Source organism: Mustela putorius, unplaced genomic scaffold (assembly GCF_011764305.1).
Source record: "Mustela putorius furo isolate JIRA1106 unplaced genomic scaffold, ASM1176430v1.1 tig00003853_pilon_pilon_pilon, whole genome shotgun sequence".
Lineage (NCBI taxonomy): Eukaryota > Metazoa > Chordata > Mammalia > Carnivora > Mustelidae > Mustela > Mustela putorius.
The window spans coordinates 54,476,256-54,500,736 of record NW_025422005.1 but is presented as its reverse complement, the minus strand read 5'-3'; the positions used below and the strand labels follow the sequence as shown (position 1 = coordinate 54,500,736).

Genomic DNA, 24,481 nt, shown 5'->3' with positions numbered 1-24,481 from the left:
ATAATGAGAAAACTAAGGGCCCAAAGAATTCAGTAATCTGACATACAACTCACTTACTGAATGACAATTAAAGGCTAAGAAGACAGAAGGGCGATAGTCATAAAGTGATGATGGCAGGGGTGCCTGGGTAGCTCAGTCGGTTAAGCTACTGACTCTTGATTTTGGGTCAGGTCATGATCTCAGTGTTGTGAGACTGAGTTCTGCCTTGGGCCCCATGCTGAGGGTGGAGCCTGCTTAGGATTCTCTCTTGGGGCTCCTGGGCGGCTTAGTTGATTAAGCCTCCAACTCTTGAATTTGACTCAGGTCATGATCCCAAGGTCGTGGGTTCCATCCCTGTGTCTGCTTCATGCCCAGAGTAGAGTCTCTCCCTTATGTCTGCTTCCTCAGTTGAGATTTTCTTCCTCTTCCTCTGCCCCTTCCTGCTCTCTCTCTCTCTTCAATATAAATAAATAAAAAAAATTTAAAAAGATTTTATTTATTTTTTTGACAGATCACAAGTAGGCAGAGAGGCAGGCAAAGAGAGAGAGGGAGAAGCAGGCTCTCTGCTGAGCAGAGAGCCCAATGCAGGGCTCGATCCCAGGACCCTGAGACCATGACCTGAGTTGAAGGCAGAGGCTTTAACCCACTGAGCCACCCAGGCTCCCTGGTAAATAAAATTTTTTTAAAAGACTTTCTCTCTCCCTATCCTTCTACTCCCCTGCCCCCAAATAAATAAACAAAGTAATGAGGGCAGGTCAAAAATAAGTTGCTATAATTACACCTCCAAAAGTCAACAAATTAAGAGAGTGAGTAAAAAAAAAAAAACAAAAATCAGGGCTTTCTTTAAAACTGTTACTGATCTGTTAGGAGGGACTAGTTTTGTGGCCCAGGTCTCAGTAGGACCCATGAACTTCTGCTATGCCCTGGTATAGGTGGTTGAGGACAAAGCAAAGCTCTATGACTCTGTAACTCTGAGAGAAAAGACTCCTGGCCCCTGAGACTTTGCTCCTGGCCAGGCTGAGCTCAGGATGCTGATGAGGGCTGTCTAAACTTTTATTACTTAAAAGCATCCAAGTTACCCAGAGGTAGGAGATAAGAATAATAGGAAGTCAGTGAAATTAAGTAATTTGCTTAAGGTTCACAGCAAATGAGTAAGAGTCAGGATTCCAGCCCAGGACAGTAGATTACAGGTTACACTTTGCCACTGCACCAAAAAAAGGTGCAGAATTAATATCCAGCAACATGTCATTAATTTGTACTAAGTAGATCTGAATAGTTGGGAAAATTTCAATGACACTATTTTTTAAGTTAATGTATTTTCTAAGCTTAATAACAAATTAAGCATAAACCTATACCCACGATAATTCTTTAGTCTCATGATTGGTTTAGCAGTTGTTCCTGAATTCTTTATGAGCAAAACCCTTTTGTGAAGGAAAGGTAGAAGTAAACTTCAATTTGGTCCCTCTCAAGGGATTGCAAATCCAAATGTCTTCAGGTGCTAAGCTGTTAACCAAAATGGAGTCTTTTAGAACATGTAAATGAGAGAACTGGCTGGGTCTAAGGCCATAGATGTCAAAAGGCTTGTACTGCAATGAGGAACAATACTTGATTATGTTGCCATTTATTTATTTATTTATTTATTTATTTATTTATATGTTGCCTTTTAAAACCTAGGGATGGCAGCGGTGATGGTTGAACTATCCTGCCCAACAAACCCACACAGGCCCCATGGCCGTGGTTACCAGTCACGTCCCTGACACAATAATCAAATATTTAGTTGATAAGGTCCAAAGTAATAAGAATATTTTGTTTTTGTTTTTTTGTTTTTTGTCTTGGCAGATAATAACGGAAGTGTCTATATAACGTTTTGTCAGACACAAACATACTCAGAGTATGATTAAACTCAATTCATAGGACTGATATGTTAATATAAATATAAAACTCTTGCAAATAGGCCTAAAATCTTGGCCACGTAACTACCTAAAAATGTAGCAGAAACTGTGACATTCATCTTATTAACATACCAGTGAGATGGTGGCACATAATCCCTAATTTCAGGTGGAAGAAACTTGAAAAATAAAATTTACTGGCTCAACTGGGGCTGTATGTTAAATGCTGAATCACTAAATTCAACACCTGAAGTTAATATCACACTCCATGTTAACTAACTGGAATTTAAATAAAAACTTGAAAAAAACGAACTGGCTCAATGTGCACATCAAAAGCAGGGAGAGAAACTTGAAAAAGAAGTTGCTGATTTCTAATCTTGATTTTTTTACATTTATTTTTCATTTAATGGGTGACCATTTCCTTCCATACTTTTAAACCTGGAATGAAGTTTTCTAGTCAAACCACGACACCAACCAAAGAGGGGGAGGGGGTCTTGATAGTCACCTGAAAGACCTGTGACTGTTTTGTCACCACTGGAATGAAAAAGTCTCACTCAGTGAAGAAAGTGACTACATTGGTCCTTCAGTTCTAAATACCAACAACCTTTAGTCAGAGGCAGAGGGAGAGAGAGAATCTTTTTTTTTTCTTTTAAGATTTTGTTTATTTATTTGACAGACAGAGATCACCAGTAGGCAGTGAGGCAGGCAGAGAGAGAGAGAGAGAGGAGGAAGCAGGCTCCCTACTAAGCAGAGAGCCTGATGTGGGGCTCGATCCCAGGACCCTGGGATCATGACCTGAACCGAAGGCAGAGGCCTTAACCCACCGAGCCACCCAGGCACCCCGGAGAGAGAGAATATTAAGCAGGCTCCACACAGGGAGCCTGCTCTGCCTCACAGCCCTGAGATCATGACCTGACTGAAAATCAAGAGTTAGTGGTTTAACCAACCAGCCACCCACTGAAGGTGCCCCAACCTTCAGTTACTTCTACATAAGTATCCTGCTTGACTAAATTCTTTAAGTCATCGTTGACTTGTTCATTCATTTAACAAATGTTAGTTAAGTCTTTACTGGACGACAGGCACAGTGGAAGATATCGAGGATGTGATGGTGAACTAAGAGCTGTGTTCCATTCCCTCACGCATTTTACAGTCTAGTGGGGGAGATGTATGAATGAAGAAACAGAAATAGTTATATAATTATTAATTCTAATAAGGGATAAAGGGGGGAAGAATTGGGTACCTTGAGAGAGAACAACAAGAGGACATATTTAGTTTGGGGCTGGGGGCTGGGGGTGGAGAGGGCAGTGGAATGGTCAGGGGAGGCCAAGCAGACTGAGATCTGAAGGGTGAGTCACGGTCAGGTGCAGAGGGGGCAGGAATAGTATTGGAGGCAGAGGAAGCAAGCACACAGACTTCTGACGTGGGAAAGGCCTCTGACTGTTCTCAAGACTGGGAGATCTGGCTGGAGCTACAAGGATTCTGAGGCAGGATGGTGGGAGCTGATAACAGAAAAGCAGGGGAGGGTAGATGACTCAGGGCTTCAAAGGCAATGGTAACAGGTTCACATTCTGGTATAGACGCAATGTGAAGGCACCTGAGGATTATGCATGGCAATGACCTGATTCACCTCAGGAAAAGTCATTCAGCTGTTGTATAAAATATGTAGGCATGGGGCAAGATTGGGAGCAGGAAGGGAAGGAAGAAAGCAATTTCAGTGGCCTGGGAACATGACAGTGGCCACATGGATGGGGTAGTCATAGTAAAGAGAAAAACATGGCCACACGAGAGAGAGATTTCTAAGTAAATTATCAGGACTTCATGATGGAGGGGAGGTTCTCAACAATGACATCGCCTGTCTCAGTCATTGCCAATAATTGATTTGTATAGCTTATCATTTTTAATAGCTTCATTCGTGTGTATGTTTGGGTGAATCTGTATGTATGTAGGTATGATAAAGACATCATGTTCAGATTTAATAGTTAGAAAATGTGAAAAAGTGTATTTATACAAACAAATTCACATAAGCTTTTTTGAATAGATGTAAAGTCCCATCAGAACAATTACCATTGCCATAAATTACATATTTCACAAAAAAGAGTTTCAAGCTCATGTGAAGAATAGCTCAGGGTTCAAATATCATTTGATTTAAAAAGATGTTACTACAACAAATGGATTTCATTCCTTTTACTGGGCTTATCATCCTTATCCCTTGTTTACTGATGGTCAGTAAAACGGGCCATGAGTAAACTGTCACTAATACAAATTCTGTTACCCTAAAGATATCTTTAGCCACTTGGGATAGTTGGCCATTAGAATACATATACACATATGTACACGAACACCCACTGAAGATTTTGACAGTGGCTGAATTCTGGATGAATCTGCAAACACATATAAGAAGTGGTCATTTCTCTACCGTGCTACATTCTTGCTAAGGTAGATCCCTCATGTAAGCATCCAGTGCTAAGCTACACACATCTCTAAAAAATTTGTGCAAAATATATTTACCAGCAGAGAAGTTGGGGATTTGGCAGGACGTGTTCTAACCTGCTGAAATTTATCACCCGAAAAGTCAGAGCAGCTGGCGATGGGTTGTTGGCAAAGTGTCTGGTGATGCCAGCAGGAAAAGACAGCACCATTTCTCCAGTAATCTTCACAATACATCTGGCATATCAAAACATATGAGAGGAAAGAGAAAGAGGAAACCCAGGTCAATATGCTGTGAATCAAGACAGTTGTGAATAAGAAATGATTTATGTAACAATATTATATGGCAGAAGGGATCGAAGGTAAGCTCTTACATTTCCATTGTCAACTACTAAATCATGTCTAAGACCTGAGAATGCAAGATTTGTGTTGACACTTATCCAAAAAAGTGGCCATTAACTGAATGTGTTTTTGAACTGTCAGGAAAAAAATACAGCTTTTGTCTTTCTGTAGATAAGTCTATATGTTCACCTCACAAATAGAATTATCTATTCTGATTTCTGAAACTTAGGCAGCATATTTGCAGATATTAAATCAATTGCACAATGTCATCACACAACCACTGGGACTTATTTCAGTTCTCAGTAACAGGATTGATGCCGTGAGCGTGTTCTTTTCTGCGCTCGAGAGGTAAGCTTCTTGCTTCCATTTAGCTATATCTTAATACCATGGTTATTTGGCTGAAACTGTAAAAACCAGTCATACAAGTTAGCACAATAGGATGATAATTTGGAAAGAAAAGTAATCCCTTTTAATTAATTAATTTTTAAAAGATTTTATTTATTTATTTGACAGACAGATCACCAGTAGACAGAGAGGCAGGCAGAGAGAGAGAGAGAGGAGGAAGCAGGCTCCCTGTGGAGCAGAGAGCCCGATGCGGGGCTTGATCCCAGGACCCTGAGATCATGACCTGAGCTGAAGGCAGAGGCTTTAACCCACTGAGCCACCCAGGTGCCCCAAATAATCCCTTTTTAGAAAAGGGCTTTATTGAGGCATACATGACACACAATAAACGGCACTCATTTATAGTGTAAAATTCCATAATTTTTGGTATCTTATCCACTGTGAAGCCATCACGCAATCAAGTTACTGAATGTACCCAGCATCCCTGAAAGTTGCCTCATGCGTTTCTGTGACCCCTTTCTCCTGCTGTTCTCTGTCCTCCCACTCCCTATCCCTAAGCAATTGCTCATATGCTTTCTGACACTACATATTAATTGGCACATTCTAGAATTTCATGTAAACAGAAACATAAAGTGTGTGATTTTTTTTTTGATCAGGCCTCTTCCATTCTGTAATGATTTTGAGATTCATCCATTTAATGTACACATCAATAATTCATGACTTCATTGCTGTATAGCGTATGGTCATACCACAGTCTTTTTTCTTTTAGATCCACTCATTGGTTGAAGAACATTGGGATATTTTCCAGTTTTTAACTATTACAAATAAATCTGTGACGAATATGTTTCTACTAGTCTTTGTGTGGACGTAGGCTCTCATTTCTCTTCGTAAATAATGTAGGAGTGAAATCACAGGATCACACTGAAATCAAGTAGTATGAATCCTCCCACTTTGTTCTTTTTAAAAATTGTTCTGGCTATTGTAGATCCTTTGCACTTTCCTGTCAAATTTATAATCACTGTCAGTTTCTACATGAAGTCAAAGTCGTTCCAATTCACCTTTTATTGCCTGCGCAGAGCAAATTATTATTGGGCCCTTTCTAGAGACCTTTTTTTTTTTTTTTTTTTTTTTTTTTTTTTTGCCAACAGGCACTATGTTAAATTTTGTCAGTAGAGGGCGCTGAAAGCACATTGCAGGAGGAAGAGCTTTTTCCTTCATGGTTCCAGGGAGCTTGTTAGGCAGGCTCCTGCAGTTCTTAGGGCATATCTAGGGGCAGGCTCTTGCAGTGCAGGAGGCCTGGGTGTGACCTCTGTGGTGCAGGTGGCATCCCCAGTGTGTGGGTATTACAGCCCATGTGGCTTGGAGGGCGCCTGGTGGTCCCGGCAGCTTCCGTAGCATCTGCCTTCTGTCTTGGCTGTCGCAGTGCCCAGATCCTGCAATGCAACTGGGTTTTCCAGCTCCAGCCTCCTGTCCTGTGCACAACAGCCAAAACAATAACTTCTACCACTTTAAGTTCAGGAGTGTACGTTTTAGGGAAATTGGGGTTCCTAGGTGTAAACTCTGCTCACATCTGAGTACAGGGAACTCTATTTGCCCCCACAATCTCCCAGCTGGGTGCCAACTCTGCTGTCTTCCTTCTCTGTCAAAGCGAGATCTAAGTGGTATCTTGGTGGGGGGCGGGGAATAAAGTTTCTCTTTTGAAAACTAGTCAGTGAGGGGAGGGAGTGACATTTATTAAGTGAGTAAAAGTTTATTGACTCCTAATTGTGTGATTTTTGTTTGTTTTGAGTGGGGATGTCATTTAAAAACAAGCAAAACAGCCTGTTTCTTCAAAGGGCTTATGGTGTTGGGCGGCTGCTGAAGGAAGTAGTCAATATAAACCGATATAAGAAGTACTGAGTTTCTTCATTTATATTACATTTCTGATTGCCTCTCAGCTGTCACCTGCAGAACTTTACTGATTTATTAATTCATCCAGTATCTATTTCCAGATCTGAAATTTTCCATACAAAAATGAATATTTTCAACCCATACTCACTCAAGGAAAATACTACAGGTGTTGTCAATACTTAGAATGTAACTAGAATGGATTATATATCATAATATATAACAATTAAAGTAGCAGATTGTGTTTACAGTGTATGGTCTGAAAGCAAATGGGGAAGGTTTTGGGTGCAGGATGAGAAGGAACCACAGGCAAAAGCAAATCCCCGTGACTTTTCTGTATCATTTCTCTATGTGGGGCTGTGTTTGACTTCATCCTCCCCCTCCCTCGTTCACACTGATAGAATTTTTGAACTTGAGATGTTTCCTTGAAAGTGAATAACAAAGGAACAGCAATTAAAATGATTCACTGCCTGGAGCTGAACTTAAATTTAGAAGAATGTCACCTCATGATCTGTTCATAAATTTCAGGTCTCATAATTTCAATGAAATTTACTGAATCTCCCATCTACCAATATGCAATATACACTGCAACTACTTAGGGCAATATGATTGAAAACAGACTCCGTGTATGCAGTCATCTCAAGTCAAAGACTCGGTTCATTTGGAAGAGCGCAGGAAATATTAATTTGACTCAAACATCACACTGGAATGTCAAGGTCATGGATACCAGGCTCCCAGGTGCACATACCTGCCCACACAACTGCTAGAGTATGCTGGGGAAACTGAAACAGGATGAAGAACCCAGCTTGTATAGGCACAGACCCACAAAGTGACTGGCAGACTGCTTGGGGTTTAAAGAGATTATTATCAAAAGCTTCTTAACTCCCCTTGCACCATAACTATACCTCTCTTACACAGGACTTTTTATATTTATGCACAAGTATTATTTTCACTGATATAACCCCTGTCTAGCACAATGGCTGGCACATAGCCAGCATTCTATAAATGTTAGGACAGTAATTCAACTCAACTTATTCAGCAGTTTTGCAAGGTCCTGCTATAGATGCTGAGGAGGTAGGAATGAAGAAAATGCCCAACGCCCCAGTTCTCATGGATTTTACATTCTAGTGGGAGAAGAGACAGTGAACACTGAAAACATGCAACATGTTAATTAAAGAAAAGAGCAAGGGGCGCCTGAGTGGCTCAGTGGGTTAAAGCCTCTGCCTTTGGCTCTGGTCATGATCCCAGGGTCCTGGGATCGAGCCCCGCATCGAGCTCTCTGTGCAGCGGGGAGCCTGCTTCCTCCAATCTCTCTGCCTGCCTCTCTGCCTACTTGTGATCTCTGTCTGTCAAATAACTAAGTAAAATCTTTAAAAAAAAAAAAAAAAAGAAAAGAACGATGGGGAGGGAGAAAGTGCTGACAGTGGGTGGAGAGGAGTGTTGTTATTTGCACAGGATGACAGGGAAGGTCTCTGGTGTATCTGCTGAAGAATCCCGGAAGAGGGGAGAGGGCAGGGAGCTCTGATTGCTGGAGCAGATTTCTCTCAGTCTGAAAGCAACAAATGCTCAGACCCTGAGATGCAGATAGGGTTGGCCTAATGTCAGAAGAACAACCATGAAGCCAGGTTGCCTAGAGTGGAGTGAATAGGGACACCAGTGATGGAGACAGGATCAGAGAGGTGGGAGCTGAAAGGGAAGGATGGTCTTGAAGGACAGATAATGGACAGCCATTGTCATTAGAGTTTTACTTTGAACGAGATGAGAAGATATTGAGCAGAAGAGTTATACATTGAGAATAGATTTTAGGGGTCAAAACTGGGAGTTACTTCTACTACCAGTTAGATCTGTCTGAATAAATGAATGAACAAAAGCCACTTAGCAAGCAGATAAAAAAACTAATTTCTTGTATGATTCCCAGTGTTTTTCATGCTGGTATAGACACTTTTCCATACTGCTAACTACTCTTCTTCTTTTTTCTTTTCTTTTCTGAGAGAATTTGGGGAGAGGAGCAGAGAGAGGGAGAGAGAGAGAATCTTAAGCAGACTCTACATTCAGTGCAGAGCCCAACATTGGCCTCAATTTCGTGAGCCTGAGATCATGACCTGAGTTTAAATCCACAGTCGGACACCTAACTGAATGAGCCATCCATGTGCCTGCTGACTACTCTTACTCTCGAAAGGTGTGTTTCTACCTGGCTTTCTCAATTCCAGGCAGCCTGAGCTTTCTAACATATAGGCAGGTCAGTCAATAATAACTAATCCTTAGAACTGGTATGCAAATTCTTTGTTCGAAAGTTATGCAAATACTTTGTTGGAAGAAGAGTTTACAGAATAAACATGTATGTGTGTGTAGAGTATATACACAACTTACGCACATGGCTCTTACTTGCGCTAACAGTTCAAATGCATACTCGATGTGAGGCAGCTTTTACTTCCTATTGGTATGTGGATGTGGCAAATTACCTTCCTGCTTGGAGGATGAAAGAGAAAATGGGAGAAACCAGAGCCCTACAGACTGAATGTTTGTGTCCTTCTAAAATGTATATGCTGAAATCTGTTTTCCAATACGATGGTGTTTGGGAGGTAATTAGGTCATGAGGGTAGGACCCTCATAAATGAGATCAGTGCCTTTATAAAAGTGACCCTGAGGAGTCCTATCTCCCTCCCACTCCCCCACTGCCCCTAGCCCTCCCATTTAAGCTTACTGTGAACCAGGAGCCTGCCTCTGGTCAGATGGTGAATCTGCCAGGGCCTTGATCTTGGACTTTTTTCCAGCCTCAAAAACTATGAGAAATAAATTTATGTGGTTTAGAAGAAACTCAGTCTATAGTATTCTGTTATAGCATCTCAAGTGGACTAAAACACCAGAGTCCCTAGTATTGGTCTGTCTACAATAGTATGGGCTTAAAATAAAATCTAAATGCTGTAAGAAAGGACATGACATTTAAGGAGGGTGATAGATCCCACTGTCTTGATAGGGCACTTATAAATGGAGTTACTAATCATGTTTCCCAGCATAGTATTGTTAGATTTCAGCTTATAAGAACTAGTGTTTCTATTAGTCATATAAATTCTCACTTAAGATATATGTAGAAATCCAAGTTCTAATTATATTTAATTATTACTCTTTTAAAAATGTTCATAAAATAGTCTAGTGTTCTATGTGAGCATTTTCTTTTTTTAATTCTTATTTCCATGGATACTAAGGTCTTCTAAGCCCTCATCCTTATAAGTAAGAAATAAAAAGCAATTCTTTCCTCACTTAGATTTGTCCTTTGTTTATCCACTACATTGAGGTCTGGAATTGTATTAATGACACACTTGAAAGCCAGTTTGACTTCAGTGTTTTGTTTTCAGTATAGACTAATAATCACTCTTAATTTTTGGGGGGGCGGTCATAAACCTCTTTGTGAAACTGATGGATGTTATAGACCTTAGGGACAAATGTCCATATGCTCACACACAGAAGATATGCAGTATAATTTCAGGGAATCCATAAACTTTCTGAACTCTATCCAGAAAAATCTTTCTAGAATGGCAAAATATTTAATCATATTACATAAGCATTCAGGTCAAGCTCACCGTCAGTATATACTGAAAAACGTGAAATCTGACTCCTGCAAATAGGGAGTGGTACACTTTTCTCTAGAGTTTTTACTTTTCTGTGATTATAAATTTTTTGGCCAGTTTTTCCTTAGTTAGTAAGGGTAACATACAACTTGTCCTCTAACTAATCTCTCTGTTATGAAATGTATCTATTTCTAGGTTCTCATTCCAGTACACCATTTCTCAGTTTATATGTGAGTGATTCCCACCCAGCAAAGACTAAAACAATAAAGACATGATCTAGACATTTACTTTTGTGAGACAAAAAATTTTTTCACTGTTAATAGAATTAGATTAGGATTTTCCATGAGCTTGCAACCAAAACTGAACCAGAGATTTCTGGGGAGTAAGATATTAGATATTCGGTCCTCTTGGCACATTAAAAAACAAACAAACAAACAAACAAACAAACAGTGAATTAATATTTCTAATTTAAATTTTCTCCTCCATTCTATGCATGCCACCTGTTATTGTTAACCAAATTTTGGTTTGTTTGTTTGGTTGGTTTTAGAATAAGGAATGAAATAGTTAGGTTTAGGTTGACCCCCCCCCCCAACCCCCCCCCCCCCCCCCAACTGAATAGGATTGAGTTTGGAGAATACAATGGACAAAGCCCCAGGCTTACTTGCTTGGATCTGCTCCTTTGAAGTAGGCATTGACCGTTTCTGTAAATGCTGCTGCAACAGGGAGGGTGTCCTGGGCTCCCATGGTTAGGGGGCTGGGTCCCCTGGAAGAGCCTGCATGACAGGAAAAACTTTCATTTATTATGGACATAGGAGACATATTAGTATATGTGGAACTTAAAGCCCATTTAAAAAAAGATTAAAGGATGAAATCTACTACCGAAAAAATGTAATGTACTAAGAACGACGTGTGCATATTCAACATAGAGCTCAAGTATTTAAAAGGAAATATTTGGCTGCTTTACAAACAAACACAGTTGAAATTAATTCAATGACATATTTTTACAGACAGAAAAAAAAAAAATCCAAGCAGAAGAATAAAGTCACAGGGGGTTTTCAGTGTTTTTACATAAAGCATAAGGCAGTATTTGAATGACAGTTTGTATAGCAGGTAGTTAATAAAGAAAATTATTAGCTTCCTATTTCATTCACCCTGCACTCAAAGGTTCTTGTGTTTCTTTATTTTAAAGACAAATGGCCATGGGGTACTATGTTACACATTATCCTTTTCTGGATTATTTCTGTTTCAGAAAGCCAATTACCTTCAGATCAAGTAGGCTCAAGTTTACATGTCCAAAAACATTCACAACATAACATACACCATGACTTAGCACAGATGCACAAGTACATCAGTTCATACTCTAAATAATAACGGCAGCACTCATGTTTATTGAACAGCTGCTACATGCTAGGTTCTGTCCTAGAGGCCTTCCAAGAATTATCTCATTCAAACCCCAAATCAACCCTTTAGGATAACTATTATGATTTCCATTCTACAGAAGAGAAAACTGAAGTTTGAAGAGATAAGTAAGGAACTCAACCCAAGATAACCGGTAAGCGGCAACGCTAAAATTCAAAGCTAGATTTGCTGCCCTATAAAGCTTGTGTTTTCCCCATTATATCATACAGTTTGTCTAAATGAAACATTCTCTTTCATGGTTTTGGTACAACTTGAGGTTTCTGAAAGGAACAAAATTTAGGATTGTTGTCTTTGCTATTCATCTCTAGTCATGGTACTAGGCAGTAAAGTTTTAGTAATGACAACTTTAAGTAGTCATTTATGTCATCGCTCAACCTTCTCCTTCCTATCAAACAAAGCACATTTACTCTTCTCCACCCCGGAGCAGACTATGTATTTATTATGCTTTTTTTCTTTTACCTTTGGTAACTTCTGTACTCTTCTCTGGCCATTAAAAAATCTGGCCATTAAAAAATTTGTGTATCTCCCTACTTAATAAAGTTTTCTTTGGTAATTCTCATTCATGCTGGTCTCTTCTTTTACTGTCTTCCTTTGGTGTTCAGTATTTTGGACTTGGTAATTGATTATTAACAAACACCATGCTTACTACCTACTATGTATAAGGTACCATGATAGTTTCAAAGTTAAACATAATCAGAAAGTTCAAAGTTAAATTAAACATAATCCCTATTCCCAAGGAGTCAGAGTTCAGTGTGCTAATATCCTCATTGCCAAAATTCACCAACATTACCTCCATCACTGTTATCTGTTGCACACTTAGTGTGTGTTTTGCCTATATCATCTATGGAATGTATGAAGTAAGTAGAGAGATCACAGAAGATCTCATTGAAAACTGATGTTGGAACTGAGATTCAAGAATGATTAAGATCTCACAAGGGGGAGAAGGAAGAAGGTCCAGCACAAACATATAATGTGGAACTGAGCAAACATATGGCATTTTGAGAAACCACAGGAAGTAGGTCACTATTTGCTTGTGAGTGTGTGCAAATGCTGTGGGTATTGAAAGGTTGAGACATGGGAGGAGATGAGGTTGGGGGCTGTTAGAAATTAGGTCCTGAAAAGTTTTGTATAAATACTCAGGAAAATTTGTTTATTTTAGAGGTGATTTATAGGCATTAAAATCATAGTTACTTTTTGATAATTTTATACAAATCTATGGGTGCTTTTTAAAAAAAATTTCTTTTCAGCATAACAGAATTCATTGTTTTTGCACCACACCCAGTGCTCCATGCAATGTGTGCCCTCCATAATACCCACCACCTGGCTCCCCAACCTCTTACCCCTCACCTCTTCAAAACCCTCAGGTTGTTTTTCAGAGTCCATAGTATCTCATGGTTCATCTCCCCCTCCAATTTCCCTCAACTCCTTTCTTTTTAAATTTTATTTTTAATTTCTTAAGGAATCTCCGCACTGTTCTCCAAAGTGGCTGCACCAACTTGCATTCCCACCAACAGTGTAAGAGGGTTCCCCTTTCTCCACCTCCTCTCCAACACATGTTGTTTTCTGTCTTGCTAATTTTGGCCATTCTAACTGGCGTAAGATGGTATCTCAATGTGGTTTTAATTTGAATCTCACTGATGGCTAGTGATGATGAACATTTTTTCATGTGTCTGATAGCCATTTGTATGTCTTCATTGGAGAAGTGTCTGTTCATATCTTCTGCCCATTTTTTGATATGATTATCTGTTTTGTGTGTGTTGAGTTTGAGAAGTTCTTTATAGGTTCTGGATACAGTAATTCAGTAATGTGGCAGGATACAAAGTCAATGTACAGAAATCAGTGGCTTTCTTATACACTAACAATGAAAATACAGAAAGGGAAATTAGAGAATTGATTCCATTTACTATAGCACCAAGAACCATAAGATACCTGGGAATAAACCTAACCAAAGAGGTAAAGGATCTGTACTCGAGCAGCTACAGAACACTCATGAAAGAAACTGAAGAAGACACAAAATGATGGAAGAACATTCCATGCTCTTGGATCAGAAGAATAAACATTGTTAAAATGTCTATGCTGCCTAGAGCAATCTATAATTTTAATGCCATTCCGATCAAAATTCCACCGGTATTTTTCAAAGAGCTGGAGCAAATAATCCCAAAATTTGTATGAAGTCAGAAGAGACCCCGAATCGCTAAGGAAATGTTGAAAAACAAAAATAAAACTGGTGGCATCACGTTACCTGATTTCAAGCTTTACTACAACACTGTGATCATGAAGACAGCATGGTACTGGCATAAAAACAGACACACAGACCAGAAGAACAGAGTAGAGAGCCCAGATATGGATCCTCAACACTATGGTCAAATAATCTTCGAAAAAGCAGGAAAAAATATACAGTGGAAAAAAGAGTCTCTTCAGTAAATGGTGCTGGGAAAATTGGACAGCTATATGTAGAAGAATGAAACTCGACCATTCTCTTACACCATACACAAAAATAAACTCGAAATGGATAAAAGACCTCAACATGAGACAGGAATCCATCAGAATCCTAGAGGAGAAGATAGGCAGTAACCTCTTTGATATCAGCCTCAGCAACTTCTTTCAAGATATGTCTCCAAAGGCAAAGGAAACAAAAACAAAAATGAACTTTTGGGACTTCATCAAGATCAAAAGCTTCTCACAGCAAAGGAAACAGTCAACGAAACAAAGAGGCAACCCACAGAATAGGAGAAGATATTTGCAAATGACACTACAGACAAAAGGTTGATATCCAGGATCTATGGGTGCTTTTTGAAGCAGCATGCACACATGTGCAGCAGTCATGTAATTTGAAATTGTGTTTGGAGGTCCTAAACCTGAGGTTAAGAGCACCATCTCTTGAAGATGGGAGGCCTCTGGAGTATTTGAAATAGGGGGGTTGTGATGGGGCTTGACTTTAGATTGCTCTAGCGATAGCGTGGCAGATAATTTAGGGACAAGGACAATAATGTAGGTGAAGAGACCTCTTAGAAAGAAAAAGGTAAAATTGGCAAGAAATGCAGATGTTAGCAGATAAAGTAAATGCCATTATATTTTTCAGTTTTACAAAGCATTTAATAGTTTCCCATGTTATTGTGAATAAAATTGTGAAATTCAGGTGGATAATAGTCTGGTCAGGTGAACTATCAGATGAATCACAGTATCCAATGGGCATGAATCAGTGGTATTACATCTTTCATGAAGGAAGTCTGTAGTGGAATACCCTAGAGTTCTATCCTTAGTCATGTAATTTGAAATTGTGTTTGGAGGTCCTAAACCTCCAAGGCTCTTTGGTGCCTTGGATAAAACTGGGAAAGATGCTTAGAAATGACACACTGTAGTGGCTAAAAGCATGGGATTTTTCATTAGACATACCTGGGATTGAGTCTTGTTTCTGACACTTGTTATTTATATGATCCTTGGCAGAGATGATAAAATATCACTCACTTTGTCAGCCCGTTTTGAGGATAAAATGAGGTAAAATATTCAACACAGTGCTTGGTCCACAGTAAGCACTCATTAATGATTAGCTACTTTTATGACTGGTATCATAATTTAAGATAATACAGAGGTTATCTTAAATAAGGACAGACTCAATGAAGGTGCTAAACATGATCTTTTGGAATTATTGGGCTGGAACTGAGAAGAAAAATACCAGCAAAAATAAAAGTGGAATTCTTTCCCATCAAGATTAAAAATTAATCAAAAAATAAGATTTGAGAAAAACTGGTTTGGTGGGCACCTGGGTGGCTCAGTGAGTTAAGCTTCTGCCTTCGGCTCAGGTCATGATCTCTGGGTCCTGGGATCGAGTCCCATATCAGGCTCTCTGCTCAGTGGGGAGCCTGCTTCCCCCTCTCTCTCTGCCTGCCTCTCTGCCTACTTGTGATCTCTCTCTGTCAAATAAATAAAGTCTTAAAAAAAAAAACAAAACTGGTTTGGTGAAAGAACATGTGGAAAAAAATCTGGGGGATGGATTTGATCATCAACTGTCATTGCTGGGCTCCAAACATGTCACCCATTGGGTTTTATCAGTAGATGACTAACAGGTGGATCCCCAGAAAGGATGGCTTTACTGCTTTTTGTTTGTGTGCTTTGTTTTCAAGCTCATCAGATGGTAATCAGGCCACATATCCACAAGCTAAAGACCAATTACACTCTTCAGTGTAATGATGGGCAAGACCATCTGGTGTATTGTGGTCTGAATGTTTGTGTCCCCCCAAATACATCTGTTGCAAATCTAATGCCACAGTTGATGGTATTAGGAGGTGGGGCCTTTGGCAGATGATATAGTCATAAGAGCGGAGCACTAATGATTGGGATTAGTGCCCTTATAAAAGGGGCTGCAGAGAGCTATCTTGTCCCTTCCACCAAGAGAGAACACAACAAGACCAGCAATCTGCAGCCTGTTCTTTATAAGACACCTGGTCTGTGATAAGTTGTTACAGCAGCCAGAATGGACTGGTCAGACATGCAGTCTGACCCATGTCCATCCTTCATGACACACCTAACTCCATTCCCTCCAGAAACCCTATATTCAAGCTATGTTTACCTATGGACACTATAGTCCTTATTTAGATCTAATCTATAGTGCCAGGAGAAAGGAAAACATCAAAACCTTACGAAGAACACGTTTACCTTAAAGGATGTACAGTTTACAATTCTAAACCCTTCACATCCTGCTACATTGCAATTAATAAGCCATTTTTTAAAAATTTACTTTTTCCATTTATTGCATGACTTTCTTTGCTGCTATCTGGTCTCCATACCATTTTGACCAGTATGTATCATTCTGCAGTCTCCAAATGTTGGGCCATTTCCAGCTAGCAGTTATTCTAAATCCATCTTTGTAAAAATTGACCTTCTCTTTCTTTTTAATTATTTCCTCAAGATAAAGTTTTATTACTACAAGCTGAAATATAGGCAGATAAATTTTTTATTCCTAAGAATGCCAGATTATTGCACATAAAGTTTATCCTCCATGAAAAGGCTATTAATAATGGACAAAAGATTTTTTTCCCCTGCAGTACCTGTGGAAATACCTGTTAATAGGATTATTGGAAAACTGGTTGAGTCTAAGATGAGGAATTTCAGCCTCATGGCCTAAAAGGACTAAGAGGGGCCCAGAAACTATTTTCAAATATCTAGCAGAACATTATCAGAAAGTGATGCAAGACCAGAATTCATGGCCATGGATCTGCAGATTAATAGCTTTGTGACCTTGGGCAAATCAATTTACTTTCGGTTTTCTTGAACATAAAATGAAGGCAATAGATAAAACCTTGGTTTTAGGATTCTATGATTTTAAGGTGTTTATAGGCATTTAAATTAGATTTTTTTGAGCTGTAGAAACAATCTTCTAAAACAGAAATAAGCTGCTTTGAAAAGGCTATCCCTTCATTGAAGATTTGAGTGAATCTGTCAAACATTCATGAGTCTACTATGTGTAAAATAGTGGTGGGAACACCAATATGTAAACTTCCAGAAAATAAGACAAAAATAAACATATGGAAAAATCTAATAGCAGTAACATATGCAAGCAAGAGCTTAATAGTTCAAGTGACAGCATTATGAGATTATTTCACTGCGAAATTAATTGCCAAATAAGCAGTATAGGGGAGACTTTTTTGTTACTCAACAAAAAGAAGTTTCAGCTCTGGAGTCATATAGACTCAGGTGTGAATTCTGACTGCTCCATTTACAACCTGCATGACTAAAGGCAAGTGATTTAATCATCTACGACTCAGTTTTGAAGTCGAGTAGGTATTTAGGAAGAAAACAAAGGGCGATGATACAGGTTGTATTCTTCATTGAGCATGGAGATAGACTAGCATATCTAGGTTTTTTCCACCACTAACATTCTGTTATCATAAGAACAATGAATTCTAAGCTTGCATGCTTAATTTTTGGCAGATCACATAGGTGGCCATTATATCTGTTAAAGTTGCTTGATATAATGCTTGGACCAGTAGGACAAAAACGTTGATTGAATGTATGTTTTCTTTTGATTCACTGAAATGGGTCCCTGTAATACTTAACCATGGTGCTAAATGCTGGCTGATATGCCCCTCCCTTCATAGAACTTATGGTATGAAAGGGGGACTACAATATTTTTTGCGGGGAGGATTACAATATTAGACACAAATGAAAGAAAAAGCATTATATGAAGTTAGAGAGTAGCTTAATATTATAATTATTAGATTACTTTTAATGATTATTTTTAAAGAATTAAAGGTATAAAAGGGTATTTATTATGTGTATCCTTCAACATAATAAAATATCAAATACAAGATGGTTTTACGTTCTTCATACATTGAAAGGATGAACAGGTTCAATATAATTATCTCTATTTCACTTGCCCAATGTCACTCTGCTAGAAAGCAGGACAGCTAAAATTCAACACCAGGTCCTGATTCTAACAAAGAGTAGTAGCAACAATGAAAACATCTGTACTTCTTACTACATACCAAGAATTATTTCTACTGATATTAATTCTTAATCCTGATACGATCACTATAAAGCAACGACCATTATTGTTCCTTGTTTCACAGATGGGAAAACCGAGATCCTGAGCCATTCAGCAGCCTGGCCCACAGTCACCCAGTTAGTAAGCAGTATGAACAGAATTGGGATGCAGATCTAGGACTGCCTCACTCCGGATCACACACTCTTACCCACTCTGCTCTAAGAGCCCTGAAGTCAGAGCAAATTATGTTAGACATCTGATGGTGCATTTGCAGTATCCCCAGAAGGATAAGCTACTGCCACTAGCTTGTGGAGTTCTGACAAAAAAGCAATTCCAGGGTTCTGGAAAGCAATTGGCATGCATACTTAAGGAGTTCTGAGAAGTGGAAAAGAGAGTTAAGTTACCAGTATGTGTTGATGTTTTCTCAAAGGCAATTTTCTATAACTTTCATTACCAGGCAACATCACACATCCCCCAAGGCTAAAAGGGAATTAAACCCTCATAACAACATGACATCTTTAAAAGATAAGGTCATTAACTTGGGGAAGCATTTCCTGAGCAGTTCACTGGAATGTGAGTATGAGGGTGGAATATAAACCATAGATGTAAACATGGAAAGGGAGAAAGGAGGGGAGAAGGGAGAAAGAGATTTTAAAAGAGAAAGATACAAAGGAGAAAAGGGGAAGCAAAACACTCAGCTCCAGAAATTGAGTACGAGTACAAGAAGGCTAACTTTACAAGTAAGTGAATGTTTGCTCGCCAGGTGCACAGGACGGCCTCTTCTCACACCCTCACCAGCTGGTCACTGGCTGGAAGTTAGCCCGTCATGAAGGCATGCAGGAAGCAAACCTGGCCAGTGGGCAACGTCTCACCTCCCCTTTTTGTACTCTCTTCCTCATTCTGTGTATAATCCTCTCCACTTGGCAGTACTGAAAGAACCGTTTTCACCTCAAGACCAGCTCATGGAGCGAACTTATTTTCAGCTGTTTTAAATTTAATATAAATTGATGTCAAAATAGTGCCTCCATCAGGGGTATTGGCAGCATTTGTCTCTATGTGCTCAGTAAGTGGCAATAACTATTGTTTACTGTGACTTGGTGGCAAACTTTTGCAATGCTTCGCTTGTACTATCTCCTTTGGTTCACACAACCACCTCACCAAGTGGGTGCCATTTTTAACATCTCTCTTTTTACAGATGAGGAAGTGCTGAGAGCTTAAGTAACTAGCTCATATTCAGAGATCAAGCGACATATACTTAGTTACTATTTCTGTTAAAAGAGATTTTATTTATTTATTTGCGAGAGAGAGAGTGAGCACAGGTGCGTGAGTGAGAGCACCAACAGAGGGGGAGGGGAGGAGGGAGAGGGAGAAGCAGAATCCCCACTGATCAGGGAGCCAGAGGAGGGGCTCATCCCAGAACCCTGCTATCACGACTTGAGCTGAAGGCAGATATCCAACCAACTGAACCACCCAGGTGTCCATTATATTAGTTATTATGCTTTGCTATTATAGTAAAGAGTCTAGGGCTGTGTCAGAGGGTATGGGCTTCAGTCTTGACTGTCCTGCTTAGTTCACATCTGACATTGGGCAGGTCAGTTATTCCAGCTGCATGCCCATGAAATGGGAGCATTACCCTGATATCAGGGTAGCAACTCTATCCAATGGTAGAAAGGGTTTGCCTTTGGAAAAGCCCAAGCATCATAAGAACTTCAAGTTTTGGGGCACCTGGGTGGATCATTCATTAAGCGACTGCCTTCAGCTCAGGCCATGATCTTAGGGTCCTGAGATCAAGCCCCGCATCGGGCTCCCTGCTCGGTGGGAGGCCTGCTTCTCCCTCTTCTGCTCCCCCTGTTTGTGTTCTCTCTCTTGCTGTGTCTGTGTCTTTCTCTGTCAAATGAATAAATAAAAATCTTAAAAAAAAAAAAAAAAAAAAAAAAGAACTGCAAGTTTTACCTCCTGTTCATCCCGGGTTGGAAATGGTCACTCTGAAAACCCAACTGAAAGCACAAAAGCAGGAGAGGATGGCCTTGTTTGTTTGAAGACCTTGCAGTGTACCAACCCAAAGAATGGCCCACTCCACCAGGCTTGCTGTAGATGGGAGGTGAGTGACCCTTATGTCCAGGAGTAAGAATGCCACAGATGGAACCAACAGATGGAAGCAACAGAAAGGCTCAGAATGCATAAATGAAGAATAAATTCCAAGAGTTGTATGAAGTAGTGGACAGTGGGAGTTGGGTTAGCTTTTTCTACAAAAAAGTGAATTGTATTAGAATTAATAAAAAAGATAATCATGTTCAACAAGAAAGATTTCAAATACACAACTTAACCCTACACCTAAAGGAGCTGGAGAAAGAACGACAAAGAAAGCCTAAACCCAGCATGAGAAGAAAAATAATAAAGATCAGAGCAGAAATTAATGAAATAGAAACCCAAAAAACAATAGAACAAATCAATGAAACTAGGAGTTAGTTCTTTGAAAGAATTAATAAGATTGATAAACCCCTGGCCAGACTTATCAAAAAGAAAAGAGAAAGGACCCCAAAAAATAAAATCATGAATGAACGAGGAGAGATCACAAACAACACCAAAGAAATATAAGCAATTATAAGAACATATTATGAGCAACTATACGCCAGCAAATTTGACAATCTGGAAGAAATGGGTGCATTCCTAGAGATGTATAGACTACCAAAACTGAACGAGGAAGAAATAGAAAACCTGAACAGACCCATAACCAGTAAGGAAATTGAAGCATTCATCAAAAATCTCCCAACAAACAAGAGCCCAGGGCCAGATGGCTTCCCAGGGCAATTTTACCCAACATTTAAAGAAGAATTAATACCTATTCTCCTGAAACTGTTCCAAAAAATAGAAACGGAAGGAAAACTTCCAAACTCATTTTATAAGGCCAACATATCCTGGATCCCCAAACCAGACAAGGATCCTCTCAAAAAAGAGAATTACAGACCAATATCCCTGATGAACACAGATGCAAAAATTCTCATCAAAATACTAGCCAATAGGATCCAACAGTACATTAAAAGGATTATTCACCACAACCAAGTGGGATTTATTCCAGGGCTGCAAGGTTGGTTCAACATCTGCAAATCAATCAATGTGATACAATACATTAATAAAAGAAAGACAAGAACCATATAATACTCTCAATAGATGCTGAAAAAACATTTGACAAAGTACAGCATCCTTTCCTGATCAAAACTCTTCAAAATGCAGGGATAGAGGATACATACCTCAATATCATCAAAGCCATCTATGAAAAACACACTGCGAATATCTGAGAGCTTTTCTGCTAAGGTCAGGAACATGGCAGGGATGTCCATTATCACCACTGCTATTCAACATAGTACTAGAAGTCCTAGCCTCAGCAATCAGACAACAAGAAGAAATTAAAGGCATCCAAATCAGCAAAGAAGAAGTCAAACTATCACTCTTTGCAGATGATATGATACTATATGTGGAAAACCCAAAAGACTCCACTCCAAATCTGCTACAACTCCTATAGGAATTCAGTAAAGTGTCAGGATATAAAATCAATGCACAGAAATCAGTTGCATTTTCTTTACACCAACAACAAGACAGAAGAAAGAGAAATTAAGGAATTAATCCCATTTAAAATTGCCCCGCAAACCATAAGATACCTAGGAATAAACCTAACCAAAGAGGCAAAGAAAACTATAAAGTACTCATGAAGGAAATTGGGAAAGACACAAAGAAATGGAAAAATGTTCCATGCTCATGGATTGGAAGAACAAATATTGTGAAAATGTCTATGCTACCTAAAGCAATCTACACGTTTAATGAAATCCCTATCAAAATACCATCCATTTTTTTTTTCAAAGAAATGGAACAAGTAATTCTGAAATTTATATGGAACCAGAAAAGACCTCAAATAGCCAGAGGAATGTTGAAAAAGAAAGCCAAAGTTGGTGGAATCACAATTCCGGACTTCAAGCTCTATGACAAAGCTGTCATCATCAAGACAGTATGGTATTGGCACAAAAACAGACACAAAGATCAATGGAACAGAAAAGAGAGCCCAGAAATAGACCCTCAGCTCTATGGTCAACTAATCTTCGACAAAGCAGGAAAGAATGTCTAATGGAAAAAAGACAGTCTCTTCAACAAATGATGTTGGGAAAATTGGACAGCCACATGCAGAAAAATGAAATTGGACCATTTCCTTACACCACACACGAAAATAGACTCAAAATGGATGAAGGACCTCAATGTGAGAAAGGAATCCATCAAAATCCTTGAGGAGAACACAGGTGGCAACCTCTTCAACCTTAGCTGCAGAAATTTCTTCCTGGGAACATGGCCAAAGGCAAGGAAAGCAAGGGCAAAAATGAACTTTTGGGACTTCCTCAAGATCAAAAGCTTTTGCACAGCAAAGGAAACAGTTAACAAAACCAAAAGACAACTGACAGAATGGGAGAAGATATTTGCAAATGACATATCATATAAAGGGCTAGCATCCAAAATCTATAAAGAGCTTATCAAACTCAACATGCAAAGAACAAATAATCCAATCATGAAATGGACAGAGGACATGGACAGACATTTCTGCAAAGAAGACATCCAGATGGCCAACAGACACAAGAAAAAGTGTTCCACATCACTCGGCATCAGGGAAATACAAATCAAGACCACAATGAGATGCCACCTCACACCAGTGAGAATGGCTAAAATTAACAAGCAGGAAATGACAGATGCTGGTGAGGATGTGGAGAAAGGGGAACCCTCCCACACTGTTGGTGGGAATGCAAGCTGGTGCAACCACTGGAAAATAGCATTGAGGTTCCTCAAAAAGTTGAAAATAGAGCCACCCTATGACCCAGCAATTGCACTACTGGATATTTACCCTAAAGATACAAATGTAGTGATCTGAAGGGGCATGTGCACCTGAATGTTTATAGCAGCAATGTCCACAATAGCCAAACTATGCAAAGAATCTAGATGTCCATCAACAGATGAATGGATAAAGAAGAGGTGATATATATATATATATATATATATATATATATATATATATATAATGGAATACTATGCAGCCATCAAAAGGAATGAAATCTTGCCATTTGCGATGACGTGGTTGGAACTAGAGGGTATTATGCTTCGCGAAATAAGTCAATTGGAGAAAGACAACTTTCATATGATCTCCCTGATATGAGGAAGTGGAGATGCAACATGGGAGGTTTTGGGGGGAGGAAAAGAATAAATGAAACAAGATGGGATCGGGAGGAAGACAAGCCATAAGAGACTCTTAATCTCACAAAACAAACTAAGGGTTTCCAGGGGGAGAGGGTTAGGGAGAGGGTGGTGGGGTTATGGACATTGGGGAGGGTATGTGCTATGGTGAGTGCTGTGAAGTGTGTAAACCTGGCAATTCACAGACCTGTACCTCTGGGGCTAATAATACATTGTATGTTAATTAAAAAAGTTAAAAAAATTTTTAAAAAAGATAATCATGTTCAATTCTATGATAATTTATAGAAGATACTGTGTACAATGCAGTGAGAGAGACAAATAATGTCAGAATCTGATTGAGTTACATTTGAATCCTGACTTTATCACTTATTATGTGACCTTGAGTGGGTTACTTAGCCTCTCTGAGGTCCAGCTTCATTGTTTTGTGAAATGGAGAAGGTACCTCCTACAGATGTTATGAGAATTAAATATGATGACATAGGATGTCCTTGTTACCTGAAGATAGTATCAGAAAAAAAAATCACTTAAAAGTGAATGTATTGGGGCGCCTGAGTGGCTCAGTGGGTTAAGCCTTTGCCTTCGGCTTGGGTCATGATCTCAGGGTCCTGGGATCGAGCCCCGCATCAGGCTCTCTGTTCAGTGTGGAGCCTGCTTTCCTCCTCTCTCTGTCTCTGCCTCTCTGCCTACTTGTGATCTCTCTCTCTGTCAGATAAGTGGATGAAATCTTAAAAAAAAAAAAAAAAAAAAGTGAATGTACTTAAGCAATTCCTAAAATTTTATAGTATGTAGTGATAAAAGGCTTGATTGGTATTTGAAATTGTCGTAGTCTAAATCTGTGAAAGAATCTTTTAACACACTACAGTTAAATAATTAGTAAATTCTTAGATGGAGCAAAAATGACTGTGTTGATATTT

The 24,481-nt window shown here is 39.3% G+C and overlaps 1 protein-coding gene across 18 annotated transcripts in view; it reads right to left on the bottom strand.

The window, feature by feature from the left end:
• Positions 1–24,481, bottom strand: part of SGIP1 (SH3GL interacting endocytic adaptor 1) — a 214,293-nt gene that overhangs the window by 14,732 nt on the left and 175,080 nt on the right. For all 18 annotated transcript variants that reach the window (XM_045064685.1, XM_045064684.1, XM_045064688.1 and 15 more), the window contains 2 exons: positions 11,097–11,208; positions 4,377–4,532 (listed from right to left, as the gene is read on the bottom strand). In XM_045064685.1, the coding sequence (XP_044920620.1) occupies positions 4,377–4,532; positions 11,097–11,208 (268 nt within the window). The remainder of the gene's footprint in view (positions 1–4,376; positions 4,533–11,096; positions 11,209–24,481) is intronic.